Here is a 26,546-nt window from a genome sequence, read left to right as displayed (position 1 = left end):
TGACTCCATATTCCCACCGAGGGTTCTGCACCAGTTCTTTAAAAGTATGCCTTTCTGCAAAGGCATAATTTCAGCACAACCACATATGTACACAGCTGTCCAATTGCAGGGACAATGAAACACCAGAGACCAGAGGCTTTGCAATGTACACAAATGTACATTATAAGTTAATAGGTTAATAAAACTCTAAAACTGAAGTCAAAGAATACTGCACGGTAGTTATTGCTAAAAGCAGTATGTGTTTCCCTAAAATTCAATGTGATCCTCTTTCATAAAAATGAAATAAAAGAATATCAACACAATATTTTCAAGCAACTAATTTCTCCCCTCCTCTACCTCCAATAATTCACTGAAAGTCATTTAAGTAAGGTGCAGCCTTTAGGTTACTGAGTAGAAAATGGCTCTTTTTTGTTCTTATTGTCATCATATTTTGGTGAAATCTGAATCCTATGCCCAATATTCTGCTACACTATTGACTCCTGTTTTCCACATTCAGAAGCTGATTTTAGTCCTCCTTATTCTTGACAGAATTTAACCTTTTGAAAAAATTTTCTTCCTCATCTGACTCTCTAATACCTTTCTTTTCTACATCCTCCTTGATGGTTCCTTCTTTCATCTTTGTCATTTACAATTTATTTTTCCCTTCTATATGTTGGAACTTTCCAAAGGTTGTTCTATTCTTACCATTGTCTTCTTTGATTTTCTTCAAAATCTATTACTACCTCCTTTTTGCTGAATATTCCTTAGGAGGTAAGGTTTGGCTCTGCTTCTAAGCCATTGCACACGTTATTGCCCTTTCCTAAAAAAGGATATCACATTATACTGATGTATGCTCATTTTTCAGATTTTAGTCCTTTGGGACATCTTTCCTTATGAAGCTGGAAACTTTTCCCACGTATTATAGAGCATCCTGTGCTACCTTTACAATAGCCCCCATGTTATAGCGTTTATCTATCTTTGTATCTATCTATCTATCTATCTATCTATCTATCTATCATCTACCTACCTACCTATCATCTATCTATTTATCTGTCTATCATCTATCACCATAATCTAACTATCTTCTATATCTTGCAGTGATTCTCAGAACCGGAACCCCAAGCCAGTAGCACATCACTGTCACCAGGGAACTAGAAAAGGCAAAATCTGAGGCCCCAAAGCACATCATGTGAATCAGAAACTCTAGGGTTTGGCTCAGGAATTTGTATTTTAACAAGCTCTCCAGGTGATTCTGATACAGGCTAATGGCTGAGAATCACTGGTATGTTCCAATTGCCTGGCTTTGGGCTGATTTCCCTACTAGATTATGAACTGTTTCAGAACCTGTGGTGGAATCTTTTTGATTGTGAGTTCAGTATCCAGTGTAGAATCTGAATCATTGCTGCTATATAAAACTACTTTGTTTCAATGCATGGACAAATAAATGAGTAAATGAATGACTACTTTTTTTATGAGCTCCAATTCCATAGCTCAGGTATGGAGATTTGTATTGGAGGGCTGGGTCACTTCAATGTCAATATCTCTAATAGGAAAGTTGACATCTAATACTCCTCATTAACACTGTCCTCCAAAACAACTGCACACATTTGCTTCTATAACCCTGACTGACTTTTTGGCTCTCTGACTTCTCCTTTTCCATCAATACTAAAATCATTTTCCACGCTACTGATAGAAAAACCTTAATTATCATCTTTCTTTGATGAATAACTTCAAAAAAATAAAAAATTCCATTTATTCTGAGTATAAAACTAAAACATATTCACCATTAAAAAATCTGAAAAACTCAGTTACATACACAAATAAAATAAAAAGCACTGGAAATTCGATACCTCTGAAAGAGCCATTATTAATTGATGCATGTATTCATTTAACTTTTATTCTATCATGTTTGCATTTCAGTGTTTGCTCTGGAGCATAATATTTTGTTATTGTGCTATTGTGCTATTATAATATTGTGTTATTGTGCTATTTTGGATGTATTTTCCACAGATTTCTTAATGGCTGCATGATATTTTTGGCAATAATTTGATGTATCCTCATCCTTCCTTAATTAATTGGAAGTTTTGTCAAAACCTTTTCATTACCTCGACCCTTGCAGTCCAGGCTCTGTCTTGCTCCTGTAACCTATTGCAGTAGCCAACTATGCCAGATTAATTTCTCTAAAGTTTAGTTCTGAGGCACCTGAGTGGCTCAGTTGGTTAAGCTTCTGGCTCTTGGTTTTGGCTCAAGTAATGATGTCATGGGTTGTGGGTTTCAGCCCCACATCCGGCTCCCTGCTGACAGTGTAGAGCCTGTTTGGGATCCTTTCTCTCTCTCTTTCTCTCTCTCTCTCCCTCTCTCTCTCTCTCAAAATAGATAAATAAATCTTTAAAAAGTGATGAAGTTTATTTTTGAGCAAATTGGTCAAAAGTCAAAGAGACTCTCCAGTGCCTTCCAAATAAGGCCAGGTCCTGAACAGGACTATCAAAAATTCCTGTTGATTTCTTTTGCATAACCAGGCTCTCGGTGAGACTGCTCACCATTTTCACGGCATTTCCTCCATTTTTCCACCTTTTGAATTTTGCTACTTCTGTGTCCTGTCCCAGCATTCTTTTCCAATAGCGATTTTACTCAACTAACCACCTCAGTGTGAGGCCTCGCTAAAATCACAAACTTCCTGCCCTCACGACCAGTCCACTCCTTTTCTCCTTTCTTTGGTCTATTTTTTTTTTCCTCCTTGGTTCTTATAACCATGTAACAGACCATATATTTGACTTACTTAACTTGCTAATTGCCTCTGTGCTTACCTGTAATAAAAGCTCCATGAAGGCAATGATTTTGCTTCTGTCTTATTTATTGCCATATCCCTAAAATCTAGAACAATGCTTAATACATAAAAGACACTCAGAATATATTTGAAATAATGAATTAATGAATGAATGAATGAACTAATGAATTAGTTAATAATGAATATTTATTGGCAAAATTCTGCAAGACCTCAAGGAAGTCAAAGATCTTATTCCAGTGCTTTGCAAATAGTTGCAAACATTCCCTACTGAGTTGTGCAGTGTGAGTCCAAATGACCAGTTAACATGTCTCTCTTTCCTGAAGACTTTCTTTAGGACTTCTGCTGAAGGTGATCTCTCAGCTTTCTAAAGACTATTGACCATTAGTTGTGGTTATGATATGTATTGCATACTGAATTGACTTATGCTTATATGTTGCCCTTCCCACTGAGTAATAGAGAAGCTCCTTTAAGGCAGATACCAATTATCTTCGTATCTCTTGCAATCCTTAGTGCATTGACAATAAGTAGTTCTAAAATTAATTAAACTATTGCTGCAAATAAAATTAAAGTATTACCAAGAGCAAGGAGGGAGTTATACATGAGGGCATTTTACCATTGTCCTTGTTAAAGATGTATTTGTCTATTTTTCTTTTTTTAAAGAATACCCATTATCTGCACACTGGTTACTATCTCCAAAGAAATTACCATGTGAACATTCTCCATCTTTGCAGATCATTAATGCTGCACTTGCTTTGGCTGCAAGACCCAAAAGTCAAGTGGTCAAAAAAAACATGGAAATGTACAAGCACACATGGGAGAATCATATCCACGTCCTCACCGAAGCTGTAGATGACATCACAAGCATTGATGACTTCCTCGCTGTATCTGGTATGTTTTAAATCTTTTAATTTATACGTTTGCTCTTGTCAGTTTTCTGAAGCAGGGTAATTCTGAATATAATTAATTTTATGCAATATAATGAGACTCTTTTTAATGATCATCTTTCTCGAAGCAAAGTGCTGCTATGTGTGGTCTACTCTAAGATAATGAGCCTCATGCCTGGTAATCCTTACAATTCAACAATTTACACTGTGTATCTAAAACAAACTCTTATTCATGGACAAAGCATAATTGAAAATAGTAGCTGCAATTCTTAGGCATTTTCTGGCTTTTCGAATAAAAAATCATCTCCCCCCCGTAGTATATTTACATCTTTTTTTTCTCTCTTTTATTATATGAAATTTATTGTCAAATTAGTTTCCATACAACACCCAGTGCTCATCCCAAAAGATGCCCTCTTCAATGCCCATCACCCAACCCCCCCCCACCCCCCCCACCCCCGCCTCCAACCCTCAGTTTGTTCTCAGTTTTTAAGAGTCTCTTATGCTTTGGCTCTCTCTCCCACTCTAACCTCTATGGGGGAGGGAAAGGGAAAAAAAAAGAAAAAAAAAGAAAAAAAAAGAGGTATTTACATCTTTTGATTTCCCTGCACTTCTCTTCCAACAGAGTTTTTCTCCACTCAGAATGGATATATATATATATATATATATATATATATATATATATATACACAGAGAGAGAGAGAGTGTGTGTGTATGTGGGGGGAGATGGATAGATAGATACACAGGAAAACTCTTCATTGATTTGAGATACACTATGTACTTCAGCTTCCTGTATATGTATTTGAATAATGGTGATCTAAACAATCAAATAAATAAATCTAAACATCTAACTATGTCACTTACAGATGTGTTTGTGATTCCATGTCAAACCTAGATGATTCTTTTATTACAGAATAGAACAGCATCCCACAGGATTATGAAATTATTCTCATAAAGCCATATCCTCAGAAGCATAACTTGGGTTTTGATTATATTGTTGTAATAGCAAAGAACTACTCTTTAATCTTTTTTATTTGTCTTAAAAATTAAGGCTCTCTGCTGCTTCCGATTCTGTGTCTCCCTCTCTCTCTGCCCCTCTGCCGTTCATGCTCTGTCTCTCTCTGTCTCAAAAATAAATAAACGTTAATTTTTTTTTTAAATTAAGGCTCTCCTTAAAATAAATCACATTTTCCTTTTTTTTTTTGAAAAGAGATTTTCTTGGAATGTGACAGTATTATTTTTTATAAAATGCAAATTCTCATGAATTTCTAACATTATTTCATCTTTTAAAAGTTTCCTGATGTGGTTTGTCTAACCTGTGGAACTCATTTCTTTCATGCATATATATATTCTCATCTTGAACCATAGTGTCAGAACCCTAGTATATTTTCATGGTACATTAATGATATGAAAATGTGTGATAATTTTTTTAAATTTTTATTTATTTTTGAGAGAGAAAGAGAGAATGTGAGTGGGGGAAGGTAAAGAGAGAGAGGAAGACACAGAATCTGAAGCAGGCTCCAGGCTCTGAGTGGTCTGCACAGAGCCTGATAGAAAATTCATAGTAATTGTTTCAAAATTGTCTTATTTCTATAGAGCTAAAAACTTTGAAAATTATAGAAAGTGTATGGGAAAATATTAACATTCATTGGTTCCACTATTCAGAAATAACAACCACTGATATTTGATTTATTTCCATTTATGTTTTTAAATAAGTGTGTCATTAGGTATATCATAAATATTTAGCTGAATTTTCCCACATCATTATATATTCTTTAAAAAAAAATCATTCATTTATCTGTTCTTCTTTGGTTAGCATTTATATAAATTGAAATTTTAATTGCTATAAATAATGTCTTGTTAAACATATTTTTGTCCATTTGCTGTCTTCTTAGTATAGATTTTGTGCATATGTGTATCCAATCAACATCTTGAATTGGGGCAATCTTTTGTTTAATTGTTAAGTGTTGAATTCTGGTTTTTAGTTGGTTCTTTAGGTTACAAAACAAAGGAAACTTCTCATAATACTCTATGTAAAGGCAGTTTATTATAGGTTTACTAATAGCACAATAGGGAGACTCTCCAGGACACACAAGAACAGGAACCGTAATTGGCCAAGCCTTGCATGATTAGAGCTGTAGAAGTCTTGGCATCTGAGCAGCTCTGTAGGGCCTCTGAGCAGATGCTCATGCTTTTTCCTTTCAGTGCTGGATTAACCCGACCTAGCAACCTTCTGAGTCTGCTACTTTCTGTGAACAGAATGCTGTGCGTACACATAACAGAAAACTCATACGGAAGTTTCCTAAATAACAAAAATCTCCAATTACTTCATGTAACTAGATGTTTAAGAAAGTTGATTCTAGACTTACCAGTGAAAGCGTACCAAAGGACTTGGATAGGAATAGTGAAGATACGTGAGGAATATCACTAACATTGTTTAGAATTGTCAGTACAGGGTAATAATTAAAAAGTGGACTAATATTTAATGTATCTCATTATTGTTTTAAAATTCTTTATAGATAATGCACTCCATTATATTCTATACCCAGGGTGAACTGTTCCTAGTTGGCTGCTCTTTGGATGCCCTACTTGGTAGTGGTTTAGGTTATTAATGACCTTTGTAGACATCTCTGTATTCTACTGACTTTCAGTTGTGGTTGCATCTCAAAGCAATATACGTACCACCTAAGGTAGGAAGGCAAGCTTGTTGGCTTCAAGTTATCAGGAGGAAATCCTTCTTGGGTGATTCCATCAGACTTTGTCTTACTTGTCATAGGTCAAAACTTGTTCCTGAATCTGTCTCTGGACAAATTGCTGGCAAAAGGAAATGGGATTTGCATGATGGGCTTGGAGTGGTGATTAATGGTTAATAACTGACCAAGGGCCAGAGGAAATGGTAGTCCTAATTTGTAGCACTTCCTGATTTCTGTGGAATAAATACTCTCATGTTGACAGGTGTCAAGCTACTGATGTGATGTCACTGAACTCTGAGTTGGGAAGAGATTTTATAAAAACAGGTCTTGTGAACTGGTGTAAACATATCCTAGCAAACTGCTGGGCTTAGAACAGTCATAATTCAACCTTTCTGACTAATGACTTACCATACGAACCAGATCCAGGGTTTTATGAACAGAAAAGAAGAAAACATGGCTGTTGACTAGAGACATATGTTTACCCCAAGCACTCAGTGACATCCACTCCTTTCTCAGGTCTCTGTGCTTTCATAAACTTACCTTGTATTAGTTTAGCATGAGCCCCATTGATGACTCTCATTACATCGTAACTTTCAACATCTGTTACCACAGATAATAGCATCTTTTCTCTGAATATCCCTAGTCGAATAAGTAAGAATCTAGCTGGCTTTATACATCTTTTTTTAGTATGTGGCTAGAAGTCCTAAGTCTAAGATCCCAGGGCAACCAATGAATGGGTAATCATGGTTCAAATAGCTGTGATGGTGGCTGTCTCAATCTGGCAGCTTTTGTGTGGAGCTGATTTTCTTAGAAAAAGTTGCAGATGTGATTAGCAGTGAAATACTTCTCTGCTGGTACTTTATAATAATCTTTCAGAATATGCTGTTTGTACTAACAGACTTCTGATTCCTGTTTGCCAGGTAGAACAACTGAGAAGTTGGTTCATATTTGTGAATTATCTAGAGAATATTATATTTTCAAAATTTTTATAAATATTTCATCCTTTTCCTGGGCTTTCTTTCAGTAGTTAACAGCAATACTCAATTCTTTTTTTTTTTTTTCTTTTCTAAGAATAAATAATAGAGGCCCTGAAAAGATCCCCATTGTCTCCTAGTCAGTTATGAAAATTTGGAGATTCTTAGAACATCAGCTCTCCATATTAAAATATAAACAAAACTTAAAACCTAAAATTGGTGTGAAAGGATTCTTGGAATTTAAACTATCATTTTATTGTCATTAGCAAAGGTAGAGATCACATCACTAAAATGTCTTATATAATGTTTTAGAATAATTAAATAATCCAATATTGACTAATAGCTCTTAAAATAATAGCAAATGTCTTTTAATTATTGCACTTCCAAATATAGAAATATCATTGATGATTTTTAAGTTGTATGTTTATATCATCACCAAATTTCTCTTGATGCACAGAAGTCAAAGTACCACTTTTTAGAAGCTATTTTTGTATTCTTTTGTTTCCAGCTATACACAGAAAACTCTTAACATAAGTACAATCAGTTCTTTCTTGAAAATCATAAGGAATATAGCCACCTTGTCAATTTATAATTTATTATATATTTAAAATTTTTGTGTGTAAAATTAAAATGAAACAGTGAACAAAAACCCACCTGTAAAATCAGAAGGGTGTTTGGCAGGCTAAGTTCTCTGACATTCAGTTGTCCAAAAGAGGCCCTTTTTAGTTAATGTTATTTATATAAAAACTTCCAGGGGGCCTGGGTGGCTCAGTCGGTTGAGCGTCCGACTTCGGCTCAGGTCATGATCTCTCAGTTCGTGAGTTCGAGCCCCGCGTCGGGCTCTGTGCTGACAGCTCAGAGCCAGGAGCCTGTTTCGGATTCTGTGTCTCCCTCTCTCTCTCTGACCCTCCCCCGTTCATGCTCTGTCTCTCTCTGTCTCAAAAGTAAATAAACGTTAAAAAAAAAAATTTAAAAATTAAAAAAAAAAAACTTCCAGTGTCTTGAAAGTAATTAGAAAAAGTTCTTAAATGCATAGATTTTCAAACGTTTTGTACCATCACTTACCATAAGAATTATTTCCACACCATTCGCTATGTTTTTTTTATCACTCTCTGAAAATACGTGTAACAAAACACTTGTGAGAAAGTTGCTGATCTGAAAGATTCTTTGACCACATCAACGTCTGTCTTTTGTATAGACAGAAGATGTTTCTATGTGAGGAGATATAGGAAGCTCTATCTTTCCAGCCTGCCAGGATGCCTGAAATCCCCAGGATTAGTTATCCATGTGGGAGTATAAAAATGTTTAAGATCTCTGTTTAACATGCAAATTTGGAAAAGGAAACATATTAACACATGCCTCAGCTTTTAGAATCATTGCATTAATTGACTCATTAGGAGTTATAACCTCAAGGAACTAAATTCAGAAGTAAACTTGGATAAAAGAGGAAATGACTTGGACCATAAGAACTATTCAACAATTAGTAAGAGCTGATTACATGTGAGGGTTTGTGAAAATATGACCTTTCTTTCATTTATTCATTCCTTCATTAAATATTTATTGCATAATTTTAAGTGCTAAACCCTACAAAAGCTACTGGAGATTGAAAAATGAGTCAAAGTTAGTGGCAGAGCTAACTTGTAAGGAAGCTGTGATAATGGGGATTGTTGGAGGGAGGAGACTATGTGAGGAATGGAGTAAGCCATGGACAATGGTTTGGAATTTTCTGAAAGAGAGATTGACCACTTATTGATTAGAATAAGCACTACCATTCCCTTATTGTAAAAGGTTTTCTCATTTTATAGATAACATCCTACTGACTCTCAGTGAAGTCAATATTGAATATTGAAGGATGTCTGGAGATCTTTTACTCCATGTCCTAGATTTCTCTCTACTACATCCACTTTTCTCCATATCCATGACTCTCACCCCAGGTTAAACCACTCCCTTTACCTGAATTACCACATAATCTTTCTAGTTGAATCTCCTGCTTCCAGAGTTTTGCTTGAAGGCTGACTTTCAATAGGTATATGCTGAATGAATAAAAGTACTTACTCCCCTTTTTAATTCTATGCAAGATTAATTTGGGGAGGTTTATGCCTTAGGCTTTCAATAAATGTATTCATCTTTGGAATAAATAGTTAAAAAAATCTTCAAATTATGAAAAATAATTTTAAGCATTAATCATCACAATGTTCTGTGACCTTGACTTAGTGACACAAAGGTAACTCTGATGCTGCCCTCAAAAATGTACTAACAAAAGCCTCTGTATTCATGACATTGTAGTGAACATGATCTTTGACTGCTAAAAAGTTGTATCTGAATCATTCGAAAAAGAAAAATGAAAATAGATTTATAATTTTCTTTCAAAATTAATACCAAATAAACACATAATATTAGCAAGATCAAATGTTGTATCAATAGCACACAAACTAAGCACTCTTAATACTCAGTATAATCTTTATAATGTTTATGAAATAGGCGCTGCGATAAAAGGTGACCAACATAGTATGTATCTATGCAAAGATAAGTTATATGATATAATTATAACCAATTATCTATTACCATATGCACTTATATATCTCTTCATCTTATACCTATTTGAAATTTTAGTTGGTTAAAGGCATCAAGACATGACACGTTTCAGTAAAAATATATTCCCTTAAAATTGGGATTTGAAATCAGATTGTGCAAAAATTGATTTTGATAAAAATATATTGAATGTCAACCGCATGCAATGCAGTAAGTATGCTGCAAAGTGGAGAAGGATGTATAGAAGGAAAAGGCACAATGTTTGCTTTCAGAGAACTCACGATCAAGTATACACAGATCAGATCCCAAGGGATCTGATTAAATGCTGTGTAGTTAATGCTGTTGAAATGTCAGAGTATTGAGGGAACCATTTTTTTTAACATGTATTTATTTTGGGGACAGAGAAAGAGCATTAACAGGGAAGGGTCAAAGAGAGAGGGAGACACAGAATCTGAAACAGGCTCCAGGCTCTGAGCTGTCAGCACAGAGCCCGACACGGGGCTCGAACCCACGGACCGAGAGATCATGACCTGAACCGAAGTCGGACACTTAACCGACTGAGCCACCCAGGCGCCCTGAGGGAACCATTTTTAAGGTGATCCTGTTTGAACTGAATTGTTGAATTGAACCTTGAAGATATTGGAATAGCATCCCAGAAATAGAGAAAAATGTGCGAAAGCACATGGTGGCTTCATTACAGGAATAGAGGGTACATCTGGTGTGAAAAGTCAAGGGGTGGTATTATATAAGACCCCAAATATTTGAGGAAGATGTAAATCACCTAAAATATTTAATAGTAGTGTCACAGACTATATCAGTTTTTCAGAGCACTAACTCCAGATGCTGAAAACCACTCTTATCGTACAGAATGAAGTAGATAGAGCTAAAAAATGATTTAATTGTTCTTAGAAGGAAAAATAAAGTAAACCCCATATCAAACAGGTCTTCCCTCACTTTCTTCACCTTGCCCCCAAGAAATTAAACATATGACACATCCAAGATGCGATAGTAGGAAGGTGAGGTGAGAGCCAATTTGATGACTTTAACCTGGCTCAGGCTGAATTAACTCAGGTGCCCATTTCCCAAGGAAATGATCTCTTCTTCATCTGAATAGTGCGGTGATGATGTATAGCCAGAATCTTCTGTGCCATCGGCTAAAATCAAAAGACAGTGTTATTGTGGTTCTAAGATCTTTTGTTCCTCTTGGTTCTCTGTGATTATATTTTCATGTGATGGTATATGCCTCAGTGATCACTGTGGAGACTTCAGGGAGATTATACACACAGCTAGCTTTACATAAGTCATGGAAAGACAGGTAGAAAGCATGCTTTCAAAAATGGTTGAATAGGTTCCCCCAAAGTAATCCATTATTGCTCTGTTGATAATCATGTTTTGAATAACCACCTAAACTTACATGACGAAAGCATAGTTTGGGCACGGGAACTGGAATTTATCACACACCATTCCATGTACTAACAGGCAAGTTCACTCAAGATGCTCTCATTGAATGAACAATAGATTACTGCAGGACTATTGTTTGAATATTAAGAATTTGATTTTTAGAAAAGCTATAATTAGAAGTCATTTTTATTAAAATCAGATTTGAGAATTTTTGTCAGAACTTTAAGGTAAGCTGGAGGAATCATCAATAATCTTACTGGTGAGGTAACCAGCACTATGGGATTATGTCTTACACTTGTATATAAAGGTAATAAATATTTCCTAAATTCTGAAGATCTAATAGCTATGTACTTATAAAACCTCTGAATGATAAAATAGACTTTAGTAAGGGATTTTTAAAAAAATTTCCATAGAAAATATATGTACAGTATTAATTACCATATTATTTGTGATGGACACATTGACAGAAATTTTCAACAAAAACAGAGAATGAAAGTGAGTCCAAAATTTCATTTGCATTTAGTTATTTCTGAACAGTGTCTCAACTGTAAGCACGTGCATTTATATTTTTTAATTTAAAAAATTTTTAATGTTTATTTTTGAGAGAGAGAGAGAGAGAGAGAGCACAAGTGTGTGTGTGGGGGGGTGTCAAAGAGAGATGGAAACCCAGAATCCGAAACAGGCTCCAGGCTCTAAGCTGTCAGCCCAGAGCCCCAAGTGGGGCTCAAACCCATGAACTGTGAGATCATGACCTGAGCTGAAGTCAGAAGCTTAACCAACTGAGCCACCCAGGTGCCCCTAATACATGCATTTAATAAGTGTAATTTGAGTAATTACACTTAATATGGTGACTACTGTGGGAAAAAAATCCTTAATATGGTGACTCCTGTGGGAAATTTTATAGATTAGATGACGTATTCAAAGGAAAGTTTCTCCTTCCCATACAATAGTCCCCCACCTACTTGTGAGTCTAAGGTGTGCTCCTGAGCATTCTGAAAGACCAAAGTCTTCAGTCACAAATAAAGGGGTTTGGGGCAGGAAAAGCAGGATGCTCCCCACCTATATTTTCTCCAAAGATAGGGAAAATGGAAAATGTAGCATGCCTCCTGCTACACTGGTGGCTGCAGATACAAGACCTGAAAGTATGAAGTCATGTATCTGAAATTGAAAATTTGTGTTGGCATACTTTTGGGTCTTTAATAGCATCCTGGAGAATCTTAACAAAACAGTAAAAACCTCTTCTTACGGAATGGCTCCAGAGCTTGTGTTGTGAACAATTTATGTGTATTTGAGAAATACAGCTAGGAATTACATTCTCACAAAGCATATATCATTCCTACTAATATTTCACCACTGAAGGAAATCCGATAGATGAGGCATCAAGACAATGGATTGTGTCTCTAGAATCCATGGGATGCACAGGAAGAGAAGAATCTGGAGTAGGTTAAGCATGCTTAGGATTGATGATTTTGTCATTTCCTACCAAATCTTTGGAAAATAACCTCAACTCATTAAATTCCCTTCTCTAAAATATTAATAATTATATTATTTTGCCATGGTCTGAATGTTTGGGTCCCACCGAATTCTTATGTTGAAACCCTAGTGTCCTATATGAAAGTATCAGAAGGCAGGGCCTTTGGGTGGTACTTAGGTCAGTAATGTGGAGCCCTCATGAATGGGATTAATCTTCTTATAAAGGAGACCCTACAGAGATCCCTAGCCCCTTCCACTATGTGAGAACATAGTGGGAGGCATTGGATATAAACCAGGAAGAAGGCTCTCATCAGAATACAACCATGCTGGTGCCTTGATCTTGGAACTCCCAGCCTCTAGAACAGTAAGAAATAAATTTCTGTTTATAAACTACCTAGTCTGTGTTATTGTGTTAGAGCAGCCTGCACGAACTAAGACACATTTACTCATTTATTTAACAAATATGTACTGAGCACCTACTAGGTGATAAGACTGTTAAATTCTGAAGATAGAACAGGACTCTCTACCTTCTTAAAACTCACATTCTTTCATGGTTGGGAGAATTAAATAAAATGATAGACAATAAAACCATGGTTTGTGAGCATAACTCATTCCAGAACCATGCTTATAATCCAAAGCATTTGCATACCAAAGCTAATTTCCCCATAAGAAGTAATGCAAACTCAGATGATTTATTCTACAACCCCAAAATATTCATATAAAATGATTATAATACTGTAATATAATATGAAATAATAAAGAAAATAACAAAATATAAAGAAAAATAAATTAACCTGCACTTACCCTTGAAAACCTTCATGGTTGGTGTGAGGGAGACAAGAGAGGGTTATTGTGCAGGACGACTTTCATTATCACTAATGGATGTTGACTGTAGTACAGTATTAATAAACTCTTGTCATATACCGTGTTTAATGTAACTAGCAATAAGGCAGCAGGGGAAAGGGTCTATATCTGCAGGCAGCCTGATCTAGAATGAAGCAAAGCATTCCTAAGCTTACTGTTGTATGGAAAAGCAAAGGACTAGCCATAGGTGCTTTTTATTTTTTAATATAATTTATAGTCAAGTTGGTTTCCATACAACACCCAGTGCTCATCCCAACAAGTGCCCTCCTCAATGCCCATCACTCACTTTCCCCTCTCCCGCACCCCCCATCAACACTCATTTTTTTCCTGAGTATCCAAGAGTCTCTTATGGTTTGCCTCCCTCCCTCTCTGTAACTTCCCCCCCCCCCCTTTCCTCTCCCCCATGGTCTTCTGTTAAGTTTCTCAAGGTCCACATATGAGTGAAAATATAGACCATAGGTGCTTTGAAGTGACAAAAAATACACCAGTGTCAGTTGTGGGCACCTTCCAATGTTCTGAATAATCACTGATTTCTGCCAGACAGCCTGAGACTGAGCATCTGAGAATGGGAGACAGTCACTCACAATCCTGCAGTGAAAGAGAGAGAGAAAGAGAAAGAGAGAGAACCATTGGCTCAGTTGTGATCATGTGATGTTTGGTGTCACGTACTACTCATATTGCAAGGCATCGCTCGTTTACCAAGTTAAAATTTATTAGAAATGTTTACTCATCTTGAAGAACATTCACAGAACAAGTTACTCACAATCCAAGATTTTACTGTATTTAAGATGCTTTGAAGAGTGATTAAGACATAGTAAGTGGCCTAGTAAAAGATAGATGTTATTTACTTGTATCTTTGGCAGGCCATTCTTAAAATTTAAAACAGGTATGATAAAGGTAAATCTCTTTAATTTTTTAAAATGTTTACTTATTTATTTTGGGAAAGAGAGCATGCACGGGAGAAGGGTAAAGAGAGAGGGAGGGAGAGAATCCCAAGAAGGCTCCATGCTATCAGCGCAGAGCTCATTGTAGGACTTAATCTCATGAACTGTGAGATCATTTTCTAAGCCAAAGTTCAGAGTCAGATGCTTAACCAACTAAGTGACCCAGGAGCCCCAAAGATAAATCTCTTTAAAGGACTACCTTGTTAAAAAAAAAAAAAAAAAAAAAAAAAAAAAAAAAAGAGGTTAGAGTGGGAGAGAGCCAAAGCATAAGAGACTCTTAAAAACTGAGAACAAACTGAGGGCTGATGGGGGGTGGGAGGGAGGGGAGGCTGGGTGATGGGTATTGAAGAGGGCATCTTTTGGGATGAGCACTGAGTGTTGTATGGAAACGAATTTGACAATAAATTTCATATATTTAAAAAAAAAGGACTACCTTGTTAAACTATCCCAATACTTAGTACATTATGGTTTAATGTCAGATATTGACAAGATGTAGTAGAATGGGAACTCTTACACACTGCTTCTGGGAAGGTAAATTTTTATAATTTGTTTGAAGAACAAAACAGGACTATGTAGTACCTGGACTATTTTGCCACAAATATCCATATATGTATATGAGAAACTTGTACACATATTCATAAAGAAAAATTGTGCAAATGTGATCATTATGGATTGTTTTAAATAGTGAAAGTTTAAAATAATATAAAAACCCATCAGTAGGAGAATGAATAAATTGCAGCAAACATAGTCATTAAAACAAACTTGTTTCATATGTCAACAGATTTTTAAAACCAATATTGAGTAAATTAGCAAGTTTTAGAGCAATGTGAACAGTAGGGTGCCATAAATGCCACACATAACAAATACATAAGAGTGATTAACTCTGGAGAAGAAGTTGGATGGGACTGAGAAAGAGTACATGTGGGACTTAGATTGTAATGCTTTATTCTTTAAAAGTAATATCATAACAAAATCTGATGAAAAAATAGCATCCATTGTTATTGAAGTACATAGATTAGTTTCTATATTTTATTATGATTTCTACTTTTCTTAAACTTTTATAATAAAGGAGTTACTGGAGGAGTAAATGTCAAGGTAGAAGGACAGACAGCATGATTGATTCTGTGCCTGGGCTAACACAGAGATCTTCCCAGGTGACCCATATCTGCACCTGAAACTCACCAAATAATGGAGATCACCCAGTATTTTTGAGTTTGATTGTGAATCTCAGTAATACTGAGTAAGAAAATGCTTTGTGAACGTGAGCCTAAACCTTTATCACTAAGGGTCATATTGTGATGGACTGATATTTGGTGAGGTTTTGTCCCATTTTTTACCCTTGTTTTGTGAATGAGGGTATCAAAAGGATGGCTAGACTTAAAAAAACAATTGTGAAATATTTCAAGTATCCATAAAAGACTAGAATACATAGAATATTAAACAATGTAACCTTATCAGGAATCTTTATCAAACCTTCACTTTTGTCATACTTGTTATTACATGTAAAAATGAAGACCCTTCTGTAACCTTTCCTAGGTTTTTACAAATTTCCCTTTATTAAGAATTTTGATGAAAGTTCTTGCCTCTTGAGAAGCAGAGCTGCATGACAGACATTTTCCTTCTATGGATTAGATCTAAAGCATCAAAATAATCAGAACCTGTTTTAGGGAATAGAATCTTTTTACATTGGGCATATGAATAATCGAAGCTAAAGCTGAAAAATTTTCCATAAGGGTATGATAACACAATTTGAGTGATATTCTATGCTACCGTCTTCATGGAAATCGTGAGAGTAAGTAATGGAGGAATGAATGTCTTTGAAGCAGGAACCCCACACACATTTTGGTATTGGCAAGTTAACCATTTATTGTGTTAGTCAACAAATATTTATTGAACAATTTGTATTTACCCTAGAAATAACAATGGTGAGTAAGACACACTGGACTTATTTATTACAGATCTGTAGTCTAATTGAGGAAACAGTCTCTCTGATGCCAATTGTAATGTGGTAAAATAGGTTCTGTTTAGGCTATCTTTCTATCAGCAAAGAAATTGTGTGACAGCCAATCTTTGAAATCTCATCATTTTGTAATTATTACTTGAGTTTGTGATCACTCTCTCATGTATTGGCATTTAGGACCTATAGGATTTAATTCAAAGAAGGTCCAAAGCAAAATCCATGTTTACTGTAATATTATTTTATTCATCTCTGTAATAATTATGGATGCACAGCAAATAATTTTCAATCTGGTTCTCCATAGCATTTTTTAAAATGTATAATTAGCAAGAATTTACAAATAAGCTAACCATTTACATCCATTGATAAGTTTTTTTTTAAGTTTTTTTAAAATTTATTTTGGGAGAGAGAGAGGGAGAGAGCACTCATGTGAGCAGGGGTGGGGCAGGGAGAGAGGAAGAGAGAGAATTCCAAGCAGGCTCCGCACCGTCAGCACAGAGCCTGATGTGGGGCTTGAACACACGAACTGTGAGACCATGACCTGAGCTGAAACCAAGATCCAAATGCTTAATCAACTGAGCCACCCTGGCGCCCTTCCATTTATAATTTTATATGTACTTGTTTTCTTTCTACACCATACATTTCCTTGTAGGAAATCAGCTGCTTTGAAATTTCAGTTTTTCATTACATATACCTGTTAATTGATAATTTAGGAATATGACTATTAAAAATCTAAACTAAAAATATATATACTTGAAACTACCAAAAATCGAACACTTAATTGTAATATTTTGATTTTAAAATATCCAGTGCCATCTAGACCAGGTAAAACACAACTCCCCAAGGCCTTTTCAAGTTAGTCTATGTTAGGGAATTTCAGGAATTTCATCAACCTAAGATGAAACTTATTTTTTTTAAATGAAGTTCTAATATACTATATGTGGAAAATGGTCATCAGAGGAATGAAAAATGGGCTTTTTGTGTATCTAAATAATTCAATATATAATAACAACATTTAAATTCCCAAGGAGTCATTTAATATCTTCTTGCAAATTTGTATCCACCCTTTTGATGGTGATTTATGTGCTTTCTGTTTCCATAATAAATTGCAAATAAATCCTCTTCGCCTAACTACATGGGAAATTTCATGAAAACAGAGATATTCAATCTTGTGATTTTACTCTTTCTTTCTGAATTGGGTTATAAAATCTAGTTAGCTAAAATTGTATACGTGGTTTATGATCAGTACATTACATAGGGTAACCTCATATTCAAAGTATAAAAACTGGCTGAAGAACAATGGAGACTTACTCTAAATTATAGATCAGTTCTATATAGATCTATTCTATCATATTTAGCAAAAAAAAAGTGTGGTGGCTGTATTAAAAGTACTTTATTAAAACATGATATATATTTACACTGTCACAATTTAAGTAAATAAATTTATAAATTTTCTGCATCAATATTTATATGGTTCTAATAGCTGTCTAATTGTGTGTGTGTGTTTGTGTGTGTGCACATGTGTTTACTTTGGTGCATGGCTTTTTTAATGTTTTGTTTGTTTTTGTTTTTAGAAATGCTGCCATTAACATGTGTGGAAATTTTGATCCCAAGAACTCTAAGAGTTTTATAGATATTTCCTCATTTATTGTTCCACCTAGAAAAAAATTGGCTAGTATAATCATGTTTAATATGTAGAAGGCTGTCACAAATAATTCCTAAATTGCTCAAATTCTCTAAGACAATAAATAATAATGATGTTATTTTTAGCTACTCTAATATAAAGAGCACATAAAAGCACCTATCTTTCACAGCAGCCTATTATTCCCTATTAAAAATTATTTTTCCTCTTAAATTGGTTTTTGCCTATATTTTAAATGTTTATTTATTTATTTTGAGGGAAGGAGGGGCAGAGAGAGGGAGAAAGACAATCCTAAACAGACTGCATGCTCAGCATGGGGTCAGACATGGGGCTCGATTTCACCATCACAAGACCATGACCTGAGCCCAAATCAAGAGTTAGCCGCTTAACCGACTCAGCACCCCCAGCACCTCTATTTTTTTAATGCCAAAATATGGAGGTCATGTTTAGACCATAATTCTGGGTTTTTCCATCTGGAACTTTATTGAATCACACGGAAGGATACACCTAACTTTGAAGGCTAACTTTTGATTTGTTACTCATTCTTCCTTTCAGTCTAATAATTAACAAAAGATCAAGTCCCTTCCTCTGTAAGCCATTGGGTGCCGATGAGGAGACAGCAGGACAATTTTGTAGATGGTGATAAAGCAAAAGAAATATCCTTCTGAGCTAAACTAAACAAAGTTTGAGATAAAAAATGAGACTCTTTTTTCTCTCATCGGAAGTTAGTGAGATTCTGGCTGAGAATTTAAACGTGAAAAAAACAAAACAATTAAAAAAAGCACACAAAACATCAGATTAGTGGGGTGCCTGGGTGGCTCAGTTGGTTAAACCTGCGACTTCAACTTATGTCACGATCTCATGGTTTGTGAGTTCAAGCCCCACATTGGGCTCTCTGCTGTAAGTGCAGAGCCTGCTTCAGATTCTCTGTCTCTCTGTCTCTCTCTACTCTTCCCCTGCTCTCACTCTCTCTCTCTCTCAAAAATAAATAAACATTAAAAAAAGTGTAAAACAAACAAAACAAAACAAGCAAACAGACAAACAAAACAAGGGGCACCTGGGTGGCTCAGTGGAATGTCCGACTCCGGCTCAGGTTATGATCTCCTAGTTTGTGAGTTTGAGCCCTGTGTTCGGCTCTATGCTGACAGCTCAGAGCCTGGAGCCTGCTTTGAACTCTGTGTCTCCCTCTCTCTCTGACCCTCCCACACTCATACTCTGTCTCTCTCTCTCAAAAATAAATGAAACATTAAAAAACAAACAAAAAACCAACATCAGATTAGTAAAAATGAAGTCAAAGAAAGAGAAGGAACCAAACACAGTGGATGTGTGCTGATTGTTAGGTTTTACTTCATTGCACTGCCTTACACGATGTTTGATATACTGCAGATGCTTACTAAACATTTGTTTAATTAAATCTGTTTTACTTAATAAACTCTCATTTTATTTCTACAGGAGTAACCTTTAAGTAATCTAGGGTAGATTTACTCTTTACATTTGAGAACCTCCCAATACAGACTTTAGGGCAAAGCCAGAATGTATATGTAGCATAACTATTCTAGGCAACAGCAAAAATTAAGGATCACTATGCAAAGTGATTTTCTTGTTGGTATAATAACGCTGTTTCCAAATCAAGCTTCGCCTCGCTGTGTAATTGCACAGAATGATCACTATGCACCTTTCGCCAACGTAAAAGATTAACCTCATTTCCTACACAGCTAAAGGTTTATGTGCCAAGATCCTTATTTCCTAATGTAAAACCTGATATGTTTTAATTTTGGCTTTGTAATGCACTAAACTTAACCTTTTTTTCTGCTCAATTAGGCACAAACAAGTGATATGAAATTTGGGATTTATGTGTATTTCAAACATTTTATGATACGTACCTAAAGACCTATTGTCTTGACAATAGAGGAGAAAACTTTAAAAATATCTTTGGAAAAATATCTGTGAACAAAATAAAAATCTTGTTTTTGCCACATGTTTAATGTCATCTGTCTGAGTACTATTGAATTGTCAGAATTTTGAGTAGCAAGTAAAAATTCAGTTTATCCACCAGTGACACATGTAAGAAGTTATGAGGAAGCACACATTTATTGTGATTCCACTGAAAGTTCAGTCTTTTTCCCCTCTGAAAATACAAAAGGATATTTCGGGTAGGTTCCTTACTATTGTTTTGTGCTTTTTGAATAAAATCAATTAAAATTGAGAAGATTTTGTTGTTGTCAGAAATATTACTTCTTTAGCAAACAGGACTAAGAATAATGTGTTGAGTAGCTAAGCTTAGGTTGCCCTCACTGGTAATAAAATATCACAAATCTACTTTTTTAGAAAAATTCAGATCATGACAGTTTATTACAGAAAAGAATTAAAATACTATTGTATCACATAAATTTGGGAACTGACCCTCAGAACAAAAAGCCATAGGCATAGTTTAAGATATATGGGTTTCCTACAAGGATAATCCAATTGTTATTGTATTTTTATTATCCATATCTTCTGGTTTACGATTGGTACCATTCTAATTCTCTATCTATTCTATTTCTTTTAAAAAATGTCCACAAGTGCAAACGATATGTTGGAAGATGATGGAGAATTGTGTAATTTGTCTTGTTCTTGGCCTGTGATGTATTTTATATAGAAAACAACAACAAAAAAATGATTTTGTATTGCAGCTGTGCTATCAACAACCAAATGACCTTTATTATCTTAAATACATAATATGCTGTGTCAATCAGAATAAGGTTTGATTATGAAAAGATAAATCAGCCATACACAGTGCCTGCTCCAATTATGCCTTTTCCTGCCCTTTTCACCATATTCATCTCAATCTGCTTAAATTCTCTCCTTAGAGAACCACTTTCTCCTTTAAACCTTTCTTTCCCTTTTAAACCTTACTAGGCTCTCTCATAATTTTGGATTTCTATAACTTCTATCGCTTTCTGCTTTATATTGTAGTTACTTTTATGTATTTTTGTTCTCTTTATTTGGAAGCCCTGGAGGGCTATTGTTATTGGGTGAACTGTGTACCCCCGAGTTTACCTATATATTGAAGCTGTAACTCTCAGTACCTCAAAATGTGACTGCATATGGAGATAGGGTCTTTAAAGAAGTAAGTTAAAATGAGGTCATTAGGATGAGCCTTTATCTAATCTGACTGGTGTTCTTCTAAAAAGGAGAAACTGTGGGGCAGCTGGGTGGCTTAGTCTGGTAAGCGATCAACTCTTGGTTTCAGGTCAGGTCAGGTCATGACCTCACGATTCGTGAGTTCAAGCCCCACATTGGGCTCTGCACTGCTGATGGAAGCTGCTTGGGGTTTTCTCTCTCTCCCTCTCTCTCTGCCCCTTCCCCATTCTCACACACGCACACACTCTCTCAAAATAAGTAAATAAACTTAACTGAACAAAAAAAAAATAGAGGAAACTAGGACACAAGACACGCAGAGAGAAAAGAACATATGAAAACAGAGGGAGAATACACTATCTGCAAGCCAAGGAGAGAGGCTTCAGGAGAAAGAAACCCTGTCCATAGCTTGATCTTAGACTTCCAGACTCCAGAACCATTATTTAAGCCACACTAGGTCAGGGTACTGTGTTATGGCAGCCCTAACAAACTAATGCAGGTATTACTCCTCTTTGTTTCTGGACCACTTAGCACAGTACCTTGTACCTAATAGTATCTTAACAAAAGCCACTCAGTTGATTTTCTACATAGTTTATTCACTGTAAACTAAAGTTTTATTTCAGTGAAGTAGAGGAGCATGAGACAATTCCCTCTTTAATCCTTAACATTGGAGAAACAAATGGTAACTATACTTTGATGATCAGCCTTCCTTTCCAACATTGTCTCTTTAATGTCTTTCAAGGCTGAATTTTTTTTGACAATTGGAGACCTCTGAAATTCTTACAGAATTTCTGACTCATTCAATGGTTTACTTAATTTAATTATGGTAGGGATCATATTATAATAGTTATTCTTCTGTTTCTTAATCATTATAGTAATAAAAGTGTAATTATGATATTAAATAAAAGTGGAAATCACTTCATTGTCATACTTTATGTAGATATGCCATTTTAAAATGTAGCTTTTTTAGTATATTTTTATTTTCTTTTGAACACTGGTTAGTTAAATAATTCCTTATGACACCTACTAATTCATCACATTTTTCCCATGGAATTAAAAAAAAATCAGCATTCATATTTTTGTATTTGTATGATTTCATGGTAGATATGGTGATACCAAAAACTTTTTCCTTAGGATCTTAGATTTTCATCATGACATATATGGCTTAAGTAAGTGTCTGATTTAACTGAGGGAGAATATGAAAACAATACAGAAAATAAAGGGAAAAATAAAATGTTTTCTTTTTATCTATCACTGTGCTATGTAATTAGGAAATTTCCTTATATTTCTGCCATTGCTGCCTGGAAGAAACAATTTTTATACATGAGCTAAACAAAATAACTTCCAGTGTATTTTTCTTTTCTCTACATTGAAGTTTGGTTGAATTTCCCAATTACAAAGGCACTTTCCTATCCTGTCAATGATTAGTGACATGTAAGGAATCACAGCTATGTCATTAATTACTACATTGGTCTCTGTACCTCCAGATACTGATGAAATATTATGTCAACCATAGCTTGTTTTTATTTTTAGCCATTGTCCCTTTAATGTCCCATTAATCCACCAAACTTAAGTCTACATCATGACTTTAAAATTTATTTTAATAACAACTTTCCTCATAGTTATTATCTTATTCTTAATAAAGTTTCATTTCTTTTTTATCCTGATGGAAAGTGGTCCTCAAATGCAATCATTAAGGTGGTGAAGTGGATAAAGAACTCTCGAGAGCTTATGGGGATTATTAAAGAATAATTTTGTCCTTCCAAATCATAGTGGTATATGCATATGCTATGCTATTTTGATTAATATGTTAATACACTGAAAACTAGACACATGTTAACTGGAAGTGAATGGGGAATAACATGGCAAATATTTGCTACAGATCGGTGGATTGGCAATGCAATATGGAATGTGGGCACCATTTACACTTTCTCCTCTGCTTTTGCTGTTCAACACTCAACGAGGGATAGCTACAGTCCCTCAACCTGCAAAGGAAATTACTGTTTATCATGTGCGCTCTCTCACTTAAAAGTCTTGTGGATTTGGTAAAATTGCTTAATATCCTTTGTTTCCTTATTCTATAAAATGAGAGTAATACTTCCTACCATACGGGATAATCTTTGAGACTAAACAGACAATCGTGAACTGCATGGCAGAATGACTGTGGCTTAGAGTCCTCAACAATATTGGCTGACTCTAAATCAAAGTTACTTAAAAAGGAATGTTTTCAGGTTTCCTTCTTTCTGTTCATAGGAGTTAACACATTTCCTGTTTCTGAACCTTCCAATATCTTAACAATCTCTGTATCTGATGGTATCATTTATTTTCTTCCATCTCCTACTTCATTGATTCTACCTATCTTAAAAGGAGTTTGGGAAGATACTACCCTAGGTGGCCTGTTACCCAATGGCATATTTCTTTGTTGATTTAAACAGAAATCATAGAAATAAGCCTGTGACTATTTTTAGTACAAATAGAAGAAGAAGGAACCATACTTTTAAAAGGAGATTTATGACACTGGAATTTTTAGTGTGTTTCCCACTGTCTCTGGAAGTGTGCAGAATGAATGAATAATCAATGCATAATGTTCTGAATGCTACCTGCTTTGTTGTCTAATTGGCTAATTGAAACTAGTTTTTTCTTCTGTCATTTTTTTAAATGCTGTTTTTATTTAATATATAGACATGCTATTGGGCAATGAATTGTGTCTCCAGCTCTCTGTGGATGAACTTCTGCCATTATTAATAGTGTAGCATTTGTTACCAAAATCCAAGAAAAAAAAATATAGAAGTACTAGGTAGATTTGAATATTCACCAATATTTGGTGAATAGTTTGTGAAGATACAAACTATTGCCTTCCTAACCTTTTTAGTATAAGTGCTGGGGAGAGCAGATGGATAAAGATTTAGGAGGATTTTTACAGCTCTTATGGTTTTAGATGGCTATTAATGGCTCTTATTGTCACTACATTGCCTTATTTGCAAACCATTCATCTCTTTTGGTCTGTCTTTCATTGTGGCTTCACAAAAGAAATGAAACTGACATTATAAAACTATTTTATATAGTACACCACACTGAATTATTCTTAATTGAAGGAGAAAGCATGCTTTGGTTAGAACATTAGTTTCCTGTTTTATAATTATGTCGCCGTTGATCTTTTAATTGTTCCAGATGAATATTTTGCCTTCTCGCTTTATTTCTGTCTCCTTATTCTTTGTAAATTTGATCTAGCAATTAGTAATATTCTCAGTATATTCCCCTAAGCATTATCAGTGCTTTTCAGTATAATTTGGTATGCTCACAGTAGTTTTCAATTCCTTTTTTCATAAAACCCCATTTTCATAAAACCCCATTTTCGTATCAAAGAACAACTTATAATAGTAGATAGATCATCCAGACAGTAGATCAATAAGTAAACATCAGCCTTCAATGACATGTTAGAATAGACTTACTAGATATTTACAGAACATTCCATCCACAAGTAACCGAATAAGCATTCTTCTCAAGTGGACATGGAACATTTTTCAAGGTAGATAATATGTTAGTCCAAAAGCAAATATTAATAAGTGTAAGAGGGTTAAAATCATATCAAGCATCTTTTCTGACCACCATAGTATAAAACTAGAAATTAATGACACAATGACAACAGGAATTTACAAATATATGGAGATTAAATAACATACTACTAAACAAGAAATTGGTCAAAGAAGAAATAACAGAGAAATCCAAAAAATATTGAGGCAAATGAAATGGAAATATAATGCAACAAAATTTATTTGATGCAGCAAAATGATTGTAAGAAGGAAGTTCCTAGTGATAAATGGATAAATGCCTACCTTAAGAATCATGAAAAGTCTCTAATAAACAACCCAATGATATACCTCAAGGAACAGGAAAAAGAACAACAGATGAAACCCAGAGTTAGTAGAAGGAAACTACTACTAGTAGTAGTAGGAAATAAAAGATTAGAACATGGAATGAGACCAAAAAGGAAAAATCAATGAAACTAAGAGCTGGTTCTTTGAAAAGATAAAATTAACAAACCTTTAGCTAGACTCACAGAGAGAGAGAGAGAGAGGGAGAGAGAGAAGACTCAAATAAATAAAATTAGAAATAAAAAAGGAGATGTTACAGTTGGTACAACAGAATACAAAGGATCATAAGAGACCACTATGAACAATTATACACCAACAAATGGGAAATCCTAGAAATTCAGAAATAGATAAATTCCTACAAACATAAAACATCCCAAGACTAAATAATGATTGCACAGAAAATCTAAACAGACCAATTACTAGAAAGGAGATTGAATCAGAAATCAAAAATTTCCCAAGAAACAAAATTCCAGAACAGATGGTTTCACTAGTGAATTCTACCAAATACTCAAACAACAACTAATACTAAATCTTCTCAAATTCTTTAAAAAACCAGAAGAGAGGGAACTCTTCGAAACACATTTTATTTTATTTTTTTAATTGTTTTTAACATTTATTTATTTTTGAGACAGAGAAAGAGAGAGCATGAACAGGGGAGGGTCAGAGAAAGAGGGAGACACAGAATCCGAAACAGGCTCCAGGCTCTGAGCTGTCAGCCCAGAGCCCCACGCGCAGGTCGAACCCACAGACCGTGAGATCATGACCTGAGCGAAGTCAGACGCTTAACCGACTGAGCCACCCAGGCGCCCCTCAAATGCATTTTAAAGGCCAGCATTACACCAATACCAAATCCAGACAAGATGTCATAAAAAAGAAAATCACAGGCCAATACTCCTGGTGAACGTAGATGCAAAAATCACCAACAAAATATTGTCAAACAAAATTTAATAATACATTAAAAGGACCACACACTATGATCAAATGGGATTTTTCCCAGGGATGTAAGTATTGTTCATTTTCTGCAGAATGGAAGATTAAAATCATATGATTATGTATGTAGATGCAGAAAAAATATTTGACAAGATTCAGCATGTTTTTTTTTAATTTTTTATGTTTATTTTTGAGAGAGAGAGAGAATGTGAGTGGGGAAAGGGCAGACACAGACACACACACACACACACACACACACACACACACACAGAATCTGAAGCATGCTCCAGACTCTGAGCTGTCAGCACAGAGTCTGATGCAGGGCTCCAACTCATGGATTGTGAGATCATGAGCTGAGCTGAAGTCGAACACTTAACAACTGACTGAGCCACCCAGATGTCCCTCAGCATCCATTTCTGATAAAAACTCACCAAAGTGAGTATAGAAGGAATGTAAATCAACATATTAAAGGCTATGTTTGATAAACTCACAG

General features: G+C 35.1%; 1 protein-coding gene across 8 annotated transcripts in view; it reads left to right on the top strand.

The window, feature by feature from the left end:
• The window catches only part of CTNNA3 (catenin alpha 3), a 1,692,711-nt gene that overhangs the window by 1,089,610 nt on the left and 576,555 nt on the right, over nucleotides 1–26,546 (top strand). For all 8 annotated transcript variants that reach the window (XR_006209119.1, XR_006209117.1, XR_006209118.1 and 5 more), the window contains one exon: nucleotides 3,499–3,655. Coding sequence is in view for 4 of the 8 variants with exons in the window: in XM_042960559.1 (XP_042816493.1) it covers nucleotides 3,499–3,655 (157 nt within the window). In the remaining 4 variants the exon portion in view is untranslated. The remainder of the gene's footprint in view (nucleotides 1–3,498; nucleotides 3,656–26,546) is intronic.

This window comes from Panthera tigris, chromosome D2 (assembly GCF_018350195.1).
Source record: "Panthera tigris isolate Pti1 chromosome D2, P.tigris_Pti1_mat1.1, whole genome shotgun sequence".
NCBI classification, from domain to species: Eukaryota; Metazoa; Chordata; class Mammalia; order Carnivora; family Felidae; genus Panthera; species Panthera tigris.
This window is presented reverse-complemented; position numbering and strand designations above follow the sequence as displayed.